At 45.8% G+C, this 12727-nt stretch overlaps 1 protein-coding gene across 1 annotated transcript in view; it reads right to left on the reverse strand.

The window, feature by feature from the left end:
- The window catches only part of WDR62 (WD repeat domain 62), a 42743-nt gene that overhangs the window by 23919 nt on the left and 6097 nt on the right, over positions 1-12727 (reverse strand). The window contains exons 4-9 of the mRNA XM_032323598.1: positions 11074-11131; positions 10667-10837; positions 9804-9941; positions 9180-9362; positions 7655-7815; positions 6249-6438 (exon numbers count right to left, since the gene is read on the reverse strand). Of these exons, the coding sequence (XP_032179489.1) occupies positions 6249-6438; positions 7655-7815; positions 9180-9362; positions 9804-9941; positions 10667-10837; positions 11074-11131 (901 nt within the window). The remainder of the gene's footprint in view (positions 1-6248; positions 6439-7654; positions 7816-9179; positions 9363-9803; positions 9942-10666; positions 10838-11073; positions 11132-12727) is intronic.

Here is a 12727-nt window from a genome sequence, read left to right on the forward strand (position 1 = left end):
GTAATAGAAATTTCTGAAGAAAACCAAATCAAGGGAACAGAAAAAAATACTAAAATGTATACTGCAGCAATATGTCTACCTAAAAAAAACCAATACCAAGACACACTCTAGAGTAAGATTACTAGACTTAAAAGTAAAAGAAATCTTTTGGGCTTCTAGGGAAACACAGCAAGTGACTTAAAAGAAAAACCATCAGACATTTCAATAACTATAAGAAAATAAAACAACACATTTAACATAGACAGGAAGAAAATATGAGCCAAGCATTTTCTATCCAGCAGGGGTGACTTTCAAGTATGAAGGGCAAATATAAGCTCACCCAATGCAAAAACTCAGAAAACATTGTCCCATGAACTGTTCCTGTTAAATCTTCTAAAGAATGAGCTCTGAACAACAAAAACAACTAGAGATGTCAACAGATGTCTATATAAAAGGATGCAGTTACTTGGAGAACAAAGAGTAAATGTGTGTCAAGTGACACTGCTGAAAATGGCATAGCAGAGAACTCCAAAAATCTATCTTTCCACCAAAGTAATCTTAGGCTGGAAAAAACTTTCAGAATCAACCTTTTTTAAAAAAATAATTAATCATCTTTTAAAAATTTATTTATTTATTTATTTGACAGAGATCACCAATAGGCAGAGAGGCAGGCAGAGAGAGAAAGGAAAGCAGGCTCCCTGCTGAGCAGGGGGCCCGATGCGGGGCTCGATCCCAGGACCCTGGGATCACGACCTGAGCCAAAGGCAGAGGCTTTAACCCACTGAACCACCCAGGCACCCCCAAGTCAATATATTTTAAAAGACTGTTATCATACAATCTTCTCCAACCACAATTAGAATGAAATTACAGGGACGCCTGGGTGGCTCAGTTGGTTGGACAACTGCCTTTGGCTCAGGTCATGATCCTGGAGTCCCGGGATTGAGTCTCACATCGGGCTCCCAGCTCCATGGGGAGTCTGCTTCTCTCTCTGACCTTCTCCTCGTTCATGCTCTCTCTCACTGTCTCTCTCAAATAAATAAATAAAATCTTATTAAAAAAAAAAGAATGAAATTACAAATAACAAGGAAATTTGGAAAATTAACAAATACATGAAGATTAAACCATACACTCTTAAACAATCAATAGGTCAAGGAAGAAATTAAGAAGAAATTAGAAAATACTCTTAGACAAATGAAAATGAAAACACAATATACCAAAATTATGGCATGCTGCAAAAGCAATGCTCAGAGGGAAATTTATGGCTGTAAATGCCTACATTAAAAAAGACGGTTGAGGTGCTTGGGTGGCTCAGTTTGTCAAGTGTCTAGCTTTGGCTCAGGTCATGATCCCAGGGTGCTGGGATCATGCTCCCTGGTCAGCAAGGAGTCTGCTTCTCTCTCTGCCCCTTCCCCTGCTTGTGCTCTCTCTCTCTCTCTCCCCACAAAATAAATTAAAAAAAAAAAAAAAAAGATCTTAGGAGTGCTTGTGTGGCTCAGTTGGTTAAGGGTCCAACTCTAGGATTTGGCTCAGGTTGTGATCTTGGGGTCATGGATAGGGCCCCACGGTGAGCTCTGCAATCAGTCTACTTAGGATTCTCTCTCCCTCTGCCCAGGACCCCCCCCACCACACAAACCTCTCTCTAGATAAAAATAACAGACCTAAAAAAAAAAAAATCTAAAATCAATAAAGTCTCACAGAAGGAACTAGAAAAACAAAAGCAATTAAACCAAAAGCTGGCAGGAAGAAAAAAATAAAGATTACAATGGAGAAAAAGTCTTTTTTTCCCTCCCCAGAAATGGAAAAGATGATTCTAAAATCCAAATGGTATTGTAAGGGACCCCAAACAGTCAAACAAATATTGATAAAGAAGAACAAAGTTGTTGGAAACATACTTCCTCATTTCAAAACTTACTACAAAGTTACAATAATTTAAAAAAATGTACTCCTGGCATAAAGATAGACCTACATCAGTGGAATATAATTGAGAATACAAAATAAACCCATATATCTAGGGTCAATTGCTTTTCAACCAGTGTGCCAAGATTATCCAATGGGGAAAGAATAGTCTGTTCAATAAATGGTGCTTGAACTATATATCCATATGCAAAATAATGATGTCGGACCTCTGCTTCAAGGATACACAAAAATTATCTCAAAAGAGATCAAAGACCTAATTGAAAGAGCTAAAACATTAGAACTTTTTAAGTAGGTTCCACACCCAGTGTGGAGCCCAACACAGGGCCTGAACTCATGACCCTGAGATCAAGACTTGTGCTAAGATCAGGAGTTGGACACACTTAAATGACTGAGCCACCCAGGTACCCCTAAAATAATAAAACTTTTAAAAGTCTTAAAAGAAAAAGAAATCTTCATGATCATGGATTTGGCAATTGTTTGTTAGTTATAACAGATAACTCAGACTTCATCAAAATTAAAATCCTTTGTACATCAAAGGATACCATCAAAAAAGTGAAAAGATGGGGCACCTGGGTGGCTCAGTGGGTTGAGCCTCTGCCTTCGGCTCAGGTCATGGTCTCAGGGTCCTGGGATCGAGACTTGGATCTGGCTCTCTGCTCAGTGGGGAGCCTGCTTCCCCCTGTCTCTCTGTCTGCCTCTCTGCCTACTTGTGATCTCTCTCTCTGTGTCAAATAAATAAATAAAATCTTTAAAAAAAAAAAAAAACAGTGAAAAGATAACAGAGAATGAGAGAAAATATCTGCAAAGCACATATCTAATGAGGGTCTGGTATCCAGAATATATAAGGAATCTTATAATTCAACAGCAAAAATACAAACAACCTAAGTAAAAAACAGGCAAAAAATTTGAAAATCTTTTTCTCCAAGGCTATACAAAATAGCAACTGATACATGAAAAGATGCTCAACAACACCATTAACAATTAGGGGAATGCAAGTCAAAACCACAACATAGTATCTCTTCACAAACACTAAGATCGCTATAATTTAAAAGCAAAAAACAAAAAACTAACGTTGGTAAGGATGCAGAGAAACTGGAATCTTCATACATCATTGCTGGGAATGTAAAATGGTGAGGAGCCCCTGGCTGGCTCAGTTGGAAGTTTGCAACTCTTGATCTCAAGGTTGTGAGTTCAAGGCACACGTGAAATTGCTTTAAAAAAAAAAAAAAGAAGAAGAAGAAGAAGGAGGAGGAATCTAAAAATGGTGCAGCCATGGAAAAGTTTAGTGGTTCCTCAAAAGGCTACACGGAATTACCATTATGACCCAGCAGTTCTGCTCATGGGTATAGACCTAAAAGCACTGAAAGCAGATAATCAAACAAAGCTTGTACATGAATGTCCAGAGCAGCACTATTCATAATAGCCAAAAGGTTGAAACAACACAAATGTCCATCAAGTGATGAAAAGATGAACAAAATGTGGTATATCCACACAATGGAATATTATTCAACCTTAAAAAGGAATGAAGCACTGAAACATGTTATAACATGGATAAACCTTGAAAACATACTAAACGAGGGGCTCCTGGGTGGCTCAGTGGGTTGAGCCACTGCCTTCGGCTCAGGTCATGATCTCAGGGTCCTGGGATCGAGTCCCGCATCGGGCTCTCTGCTCAGCAGGGAGCCTGCTTCCCTATCTCTCTCTCTGGCTGCCTCTCCGTCTACTTGTGATTTCTGTCAAATTAATAAATAAAATCTTAAAAAAAAAAAAAAAAGAAAAGAAAATATACTAAACGAAAGAAGCCAGACACAAAGTCCACATATTCTATTATTCCATTTGTACGAAATATTCAGAACAAGCAAATCCATAGCGATAGAAAGCAGATTAGGGCTGGGAGAGTGGGAAGAGGGAGTGATTGCTTAACAGGTACAGTGTTTCCTTTTGGGGTGATGAAAATGTTCCAGAACTAGATAGTAGGGATGGTTGTACAACATCATGAATGTACTAAATGCCACTGAACTGTACATTTTAACATGATTTAGAGGCACCTGGGTGGCTCAGTCAGTTAAGTGTCTGACTCTTGATTTGGGCTCAGGTCATGATCTCAGGGTGGTGAGATCAAGCCCTCAGTTGGGCTCTGCACTGAGCTTGGAGTCTGCTTAAGATTCTCTCTTTCCCTCTCCCTCTGCCCCTTTTCCTCAACCTGTGCATGCATGGATGCGTGCACACGCTTTCTCTCTCTCAAAAAAAAAATTAAATGGTTTAAATGGCAAATTTTATGCTATGTGTACTTCACCATAATACATATGTACACTTACACCCCCCTAAAAAAATGGGGTCATAAGGGAGACAATATGGTATATAATAGCTACATGATCAGATCACATAGATATATTTTTTAAAAATGGGGGAGAATGGAGAGAACATATGCAAAAAAATTGTTTTAACTCTTTTCAAAATTGAGTAATTGCCATTCTTAGACTGTTGTAGCTATAGTGTGGGAATAAGTAAATGATTAACGGGGATATTCTAATTCCATCATCCCCCATGTCTTTAGCATTCCGGAAGCATCAATTCAATACCTATGAGCACCCCTGGCATTCAAGACTGTGAATTTGAAATACCAAGTCAAACTGAAAACAAAACACAGGGCTTCTTTAAGAAATGGTTGATTCTAGGTCTGGGATAAGAAATGTACAAGATGAGGCTGGAACATCTTGTCATCTCAAATAGCAAGGTAGCTCCCAAAGAAAGACTGTTGGGGTCATGTCCAAAGGACTCAGGAGCCAACTAGAAGAGGCTACCACTGGTCAAAGATGGGACAATTTGAGCTTCAATAATGTTAATAATTGTAATGGATTAAAATATATTCCAATATATCTACATATATGAGTATATAATGATATTAAATAAAAACAACTAGTTACCTTTAGAGAACAGGGAACCAATTCATTATCTTGAAAACTGGTAAATAAAGGGAAAGAATCAAGCATTTATCCTGCCTTTCCTATATGAAGTGTACCACTGGGTGACCAAATGGTAGATGAGGGGAAGTGTTTCTTCATATAAGTAGTCCAACTAATAAAAAGAAATGATAGAATTAGAATATCACCATATTGCAACCCCCAAGGAGTAAATGGATCTAGGCATTGATCAATCAACAGCTGCTAACAATAATCAATAAATTGTACATTCCTTCGTGTGGATTTCTAGATCTCGGTTATTTTAAACAAATATGAAGGATAGAGAGGTAGGACATTAGGAGTTGCAGAAGAAGAGGAAGAATGGGGTAGAGGCAATTTTTAAATCTGTCCTGGCTATTCTTTCCAGAACTGATGAAAAGATGCACCCACAGATATTTCTGTTGAGGAAACAGATATATACAAATAACAGGCAGATGCAAGGAAATGAACTGAAAGAACATAATAAATAACAAAGGTGAGGGTTTGTGGGGTGGGGAGGTGATCAAGATAGACTTTAGCTTTGTAATATTTCACCTTTTTTCCAAGGAGAATATTTTATATATAAAATTTTAAAGTTCTTTAAAAAACATTCTTGTTAAGTGAGAAAAGTGCTGTCGGCAGAAACGTCAGATCCGTGAAGGCAGACAGGAGTCAAGCAGTCGCAGGCAAAGGGCTGAATGATGCTTATTCAAAAGGATCAAGTTATTGCTCCCCCTTCTGACTTGGGCCACTGAAAATAACTTCTCCAGGACAAACACTCCAACACCAGTAAGAAATTTTCAGGGGCGGGGGGAGGTAGAATACAATTATTTCCCTACCAGTTGTCTTATTTGCAGGGAAAACTTAGAACAGCTTTAGAGAATGAAAACACCCCAAAGACTCACTCCCAGAAAACTTCAGCACTTGAAAAAGCACTAAGCTACACAAATGGCCCTCCACAGCGCGCTCCCCGAGGTCCACAGGCTCTTGCCGCCCTTCTCCCGCATGGCTGCCTGCCTCTGCCCCTCGCCTTCTGCAGGTCTCTGCTTGAATGTCATGTCCTCAGACAGGCCTTCCCCCATCAGTCTCCTCTCTAGAATAGCACCCTTGGTCCCTTTTCCTTAAACGGTTTTCTTTGTCTTTGGAGAGGTAGTGCCGCTTGGCTATTTATTGATGACATGTGTGAGTTTACTTTCCTGCCCAAATGTGAGCTCCAACAGGGCAGGACCGTTGTCAGTTTCCTTCCCAGTTATGTCCCCAGCACCTCGAACAGCATCTGGTATCAATCTGGGGGCCATGGCTATCTTGTGAAGGAAGGGCTGAATGGGTTCCCCAAACTGCAGAAGCTTTCCCCAGCTAAGCTCCGGATGGGAGCTGAGCAGGGGCAGAGGTCTGAAAAGAGGGGCTCACCTCCACATTCCAGACGTAGGAGCTGTGGAAGAGCTCTGACCACATCTTGCCTACTTTGTTGATATCTTTGACATCCCAGACGTAGATGCTGTGGTCCTTATACACGCAAGACAGCCACTGATGGATGGGGTCGAAGGTCAGTGCCACTGTATCTGGGTAGACTGCTTCTGCCTTCCTGCGGAAGAGGAAGCTAACAAGACCACATGGGTCATCAGTCACCATCAATGTCAGTGTGAGTAGTGACACTCCGAGCTGCCTCTTCCCTGGCAATGTCATATCTTATGTTAACTGGGGTGGTTCATCTCCGTTCCAAGTCTACGTCTCCTTCCTCCCTCCCTGCTTCCTTTGCTTTTGCTTCTAGTACAGAGGTTGTAAACTGGAAGCTTCTGCCTGGCCCCTGAGAACATCTGAATTTTCACCTTCGCTCATTTTGTCCACTCTCTCTCACTCACCTCTCTCTGAGCAGGGAAGGATAATGGGCACATACCTTAGTTCTCTCTCATTAGCCCCACCAACACATGACCAAATATCCCTCTGCTGGGGGGCTGGGGAGCTGTCCCCTGGCCTGGGGTCTCCCTGCAAAGGCTACAGTTTACTGAGCTCTTACTATGGGTCGATCTGACAGCTTTAGCTACACCGAGTTCCCAGTCTCCAGGAAAGGTCAGTACTAAAGTTCACAGATGAGGAAATGAAAGCACACACAGCAAAGGTGGCAGAGCTGGGCAACCTGGCCACTGTGACACAACACTGTGGGTCACTTGGAAAAGAGGCAGCCCCAGCACCCCCTGGTTAGGTAGCCGCTCCCCCCCAACAGCCTTACAACAAAGATACACCACAGCTCAACCCTTCCACCCGCTCTCAACATGGCGGCCAGAGGGATCTAATGCTTATGGCTGACCGTACAACTAACTCCAACGCCTGAAATCTCCAGGGGCCGCCCATTGACCTCAGAAGAGTCTATAAGTTCCCCCCGCCAGCCTCTATCAATGTTCAGACTTATCTCCTAACATCCTCCCTTGGCACCCTAGGCTCTGGCCATACAGCCCCTGGCTGTTCCTGCCACATGCCAAACCCAGGGTCTTTTGCCCTTCAGTCTTTACACTTGCTCTTAGGACCCACCTCCCCACATAGCTGGCTCCTTCTCACCAGAGACTTCGTCTGGCTTCCAGTCCACACAGCCCCACCCCAGGCACTTTCCTTCCTGGTTTATGTCACTGAAGCACTTAGGACTCTCTGAAATGACCTTGTTTGTATAATTGTTTAGCATCAAGCTCCCTCACCAGACCACAGACTTCATGGTGGCAGAGATTCTGCTGCCTTGTTCTGGCTCTATCCTTCCAGCCCAGGGCTGGCCGGGCGGGTACATGAAGCTGGAAGCCCCACCCCCACCCTCTGCCGGGCAGTACCTGGGCTCTAGGCCCTGAGCCACGTCCACCCCCAGGTAATGTGGTTTGGGCAGGTTCGTGACATATTGCAGGTTGTGGGCCTGGAAGATGCGGACGATCCCATCTGTGCAGCCGCAGAAGATGAGCTCCTGGCTGACACAGAGGCAGGAGGATAAGGAAACCTGTGGAGGCAAAGGGGACCCAAGTGGACATGGTGCTCCACGTGGCCTAGTGCAGAGACATAGGGACTAAGAGAGCAGGCATCAGCCTCCAGAGAAGCCTTAGAGTTCCCTGGGCCTAAGAAGTCCATTTCAGCAAATTTTAAACTTTTGGAATCAGGATATGGCTGTCACTACTGAAGGAAATGTGCCAGCAGGCAGAGGCACAAATGACGACAGAACTGTCATCGGTGTCTACAGAGGAACTCATCTGTGCATGGGGGATCATCTGTGCAGCAGGCTGGGACTTCGGAGAGGGAGCCTGCAGCTCCAGGGTGGGATCGGACGCTTACAGTTTATTCTCTATTGTTTAAAAACAATTTCAAAGCTCTGAAGCTTAGACTTCAGAGCAACACAGAAAAATGAGACCGTTTACAGGAAAGACTCTTGGGCGATCTATCCTACCAGGATACACAGATGGAAGGGGCAGCAAGGGCCAGACCCGTGGATGCAGTTTGGAAGAGCTTTTCCAGATCGAGAGGGACTTAATTTATAAGTCATTAAGCATGACAACTGCTGTTGAGCAGTTGAGCATAAGACAACTGCTCAGGGGCTAGCCATCCATCTGTCAAAAGCTTTGGACTTGCTTAAACAGCTGAAGTTCTAGAAAGAGGATTCAAATGAGGGGGGAAAAATGATGTTTAACCAACTAGGAAAAACAGATGAAACTCTGAATTCTTCTAGAATTCTAGAAGCCTGACACTGCGCTTTTAGCCCTAAAGGTGAGCTCTGGAGGGGAGCCACAAGAGCAAGGGTAGGAAAAGGAGGGAAAATCATGATGTTCCTGCCATCCAGTCTCAGAACAAGAAAACGGTTTGGATTCAAACCCTCGGATCCTGAAGAAAAGTGGTTCTGCAATTTATAGCTAGATCTTCCTTTAATGTAAAAGGTTATGTATTTTTAATACAGCTCTTTTTTGACTAAAAAATGAAGTCAGTAATACCTTAGGTTAGAAAAAAAAAAAAGATGTAGTCCTCCCACCAGCCAAGAGTGCTCATCAAACAGTAATGGGAGAGCAACTGTAACGTTGAGCCCATCACAGGGTACCGGGCACCATGCTGCGTGCCTTCTATATTTTACTTCATGGGACTCCCTGATCAAGTCTGTGGGGTGGACAGCAGGATTTCCATTTTACAGATGAGGAAACTGAGGTTCGGAGAGGGAGAGTCACTCACCCAGAGTCTCACGAGCAGAACCTCTGAGGAGTCAAACCCAGACCTAGTGGGATCAACTACGAGGCAGGGATATTACTGAGTGTCCTTGGAGACACATGTCCTGGGAAGAATGTTTTCCCCACTGACGGCAGGGAGGGAGGGAGGGCCGGGTACCTTCAGGTTGATCCACTTCTCCAGCACCCTCTTCTCGTTGAACTGGCAAAGGAGGCCTGAGTAGGACACACAGAAGGTACTGCCTGCCATCCGGCCCCGGCCACAAGCCACGCCACAGAAGATGTTGTTGTGCAGCTCACCCAGGATCCCTGAGCGCCCCACGAGGGGCACAGTGCCTGTCACCTGGAGGCACAGCAGGGCACAGGAAGACACTGTCCACATGGCCTAGATCCCAGCAAGGTCGCAATGGGACTCTCCTGACCAGCGACTATGACACATACCTAAACAAAAGACTCTAAGACATTCCTCCAAATGGAGAAGGGAAGAGAAAAACAGAACACACACTTCCAGGCAGAGACTCTGGGAGGCAGCAGTCCAGGAAAGAGGTCTGGCCCCAGGGTCAGTGCTGGGGGTCGGGGGTAGTGGGGTGAGAGGGTGGGGGGGGGTGGTTTTCCCAGCAGGGCCTGACAACACCTAAAGAGCAGGCCTGGAAGCAGAAGCTGAATCAGAGGCCAGACAACCTTTGAGGTTATCGCCTTCAAATCTCAAATAGAAACAGGAGTCCACACCACCCCTAATGGTTACTTCCCAGGCCTGGCTAAGGGAGCAGGGGCAGAAACCTACCTTTGCTTCTGTGGAGACTTCCAAGAACCAGAACCTCACGTGCCGGTTCCCTACAGTGACAAAATAGCTGCTGTCCTCCGAGAAGGAGAGGGCGATGACCCTGCACGATACCTTGTTGGAAGCCACCACAATGTCCTTCTGGAAAAATCAATGCAGACAAGTTCATGCCAGCACCCGTCCATTGGACCATTTGTGCCTTTACCCTCAGCCCTGCATCTCCTTAACTTCTCCTGCTCCAAGTCAGTTTTCTTTGGGCCCTCCAGTGACAGAGGAGACTTGAGGCTTGGAAAAATTTCCATGTGTAAGGTCCAGAACTCTCCCCAAGAGTCCAAGCTCTACAGCTCACACATGGCTGAGCCTTCACAGCATGAAATCATCTCGAAAGTCCTATGTGGAAGGTGCTTCTCCCCACCTCTGCCAGGCTCAGAGAGGTGGTGTTATGCACTTAAGGTCACACAAGCAGGTAATGAACAGAGCCAGGATTTGGTACCCACGTCTGCTACCTCCAAGTCCTCCCCTAGCTGTTCCAAAGTGCAGCCTTCCAGCACATAACAGTTCACTTAATTTTCACAACTCAGTGAGATAGATGCCCGCATATCCATCTTACAGGTGAGGAAAGAGACTTACAGAGAAGTCAGGTCACTTGCTCAAGGTCATAGCTGGTTGATATGAAAATAATTCCACTAGTTGAGAGCTTGTCATATGCCTTATAGTAAGTGTCTAGAACAGGGATCAGCATTCAGTATGTGCTCAATAAATATTTTCTGGATAAATGAACACTTCACCAAATTATCTCATTTAGTTTGCTCAGTGCCTAAGCCTCAGGGTGCTCTGGCTGCCCACACACCCACCAGTTGTCTCACCTTCCAGTCCCAGACGTTGAGTACCATGTCGTGCTGGTAGCCCATGGACACAATGTGCTTCATATTGGGGGAGAAGGCCACACAGGCCACGCCGTACTTGTGGCCCAGCATCTCTGCCACCTGACTCTTCTCATCCACGTCCCAGATGCGCACAGCAGGCCTGTGCCCGTTCTGGGGAAGGTGGGGCCATGACTGCTGATAGGTTCTGCACCAGGCGGGGGCTAGAAGGGCTATTAGGGCTGAAACTGGCATTGCCCCAGGATGTATCCAAAAGCTGCCTCCCCCATCTGCCACGGTGCTTTCTGGCCTGGGTATAAACTATTCTAGGGATGTCCCAGGCCTCCTGAGGGGTAGAAAGAATGGCCCCAAGATCCCTCCCCAACCACTCAATCACCATCACAACTCACCTCCCCCGTCACTATGTACTTCCCATCAGGGGAGAAGGCCAGAGCACTCAGAGACTTCCTAGGGGTAAGGAAAGGGGCTGGTCACTGGTTCCAAGGCGGGTAGGCAGTCAGACTCCTGTCTGGCTGTGCTCACAGAACTCTGCCCACTCTCTGCCTCCAAGCCTTAAGAGGAGAGGCAAGTGCCAGCCGCTCCCATGGAGCCAGCGCTGCCTGTGTGCCCAGAAGAGCACACCGTGCATCCCTTGCATTCTCTGCTGCCAGAAGAGGGTCAGTGGTCCAGGGAAATGGGGGTAAAAGCAAAGGCCCCAAACCCAGACAGGACGGTCACTGGACAGGAACCTTCCTTTCCTCTCCCTCAGGAGTGGTGGGGCTCCCTAAGACCCCACCCATCCTGTAACCCTGAGAAATTCAGGTGCAGGAAATGGTAGCAATCCAGCCTAACTCTGGGGGTAGGGCTGAAGTCCTGGCAGTACACGAGACAGTCTGCAGCATGTGGTTCATTGTTAATCATGCAAGCTGTTCTGGAAAACCCATGAGCAATCAGCATGTTTCTCTCTGGCCTGCACAAGGACTGAACGACCAGACTAGTTTACACACTTTTTGGGTAGCAAGTTTCATGGTTTTCAGACCACACTGTTTTCTTTTCCCCTCCCTCTTCTATCTGTGTTCCTTAATAGTCTGGTAACTGTCCCCCATATGTGAGTTACTTTGTGTGTAAATAATAAGTAAATGCTGAGTTTTGATGACCTCACAGAACACTTCTCATTATCATCGCTTCAACTCTGGAGGCTTCTCATTGATCCCACAGCGGCAGACGAGGCAAGCTGCCCATCCGATGGCCACCTGCCCCTCCTTCCTCACCGACAGAATCCGAGTTTTAAAGGAAGGCTGCAGCCCCATCACGAATGCATCTCCTCACCTCTCTTGCAGCTACACAGACACAGCTACACAATTTCTTCTGGCCAACCACAGGTACACTGAAATGCTCTGTGCCATTTCCTGAAAAGCTTCTCCAAGGGAACTCTTTGCCCTCATCCCCACTTATTCCCCTTCTGAATCAAGGACACAACAGCCAGAACTCCATCTTGGACCATGAGGCAGCCTCAAGAACAGGAGCCTCACAGAAGGCACAACAGAACAGACAGGCAGGCAGATGGGGGCGGGGTTCCTGATGCTTGCAGACACACCCGCCACCTGGGTGCCCACCTCCAGACTTCACTCGTGCAAGAAAGGTGCGCCCTTGCATTTGAAGCCATGCTTTCTATGGGGTTCTGTTGTCTGAAGCCACCCCTGATCTGTCGCCCGCCTTGAACTTGTGCCCGGCTCTCTGCAAATGCTATATGGGCATCATGGCCCTCATTCCTCAAGCGCACTCTGGGAAGTGAGGACTCTCAGCCAATTTGGAGATGAGGAGAACTCTACATGGGGGAGTCCTCCTGACGTTACCTAATCCGACTGGGCAGAGCCCTGGCTGCACATCGGAATTCCCTGCAGAGCCTTTGAAAAACATCAAAGCCACACTAGGACTCGTGAATGAAAGTTTGGTGAGGAACAGGGTAATATCTGCTGTTTGAGAGACGCTCCCCATGAGATACTCACTAATCACCAGAGGGAAAGAGGCTTCACAGGGGGAAAGTCTGGCAGATACCACCTT

This window comes from Mustela erminea, chromosome 19, assembly GCF_009829155.1.
Source record: "Mustela erminea isolate mMusErm1 chromosome 19, mMusErm1.Pri, whole genome shotgun sequence".
NCBI classification, from domain to species: domain Eukaryota; kingdom Metazoa; phylum Chordata; class Mammalia; order Carnivora; family Mustelidae; genus Mustela; species Mustela erminea.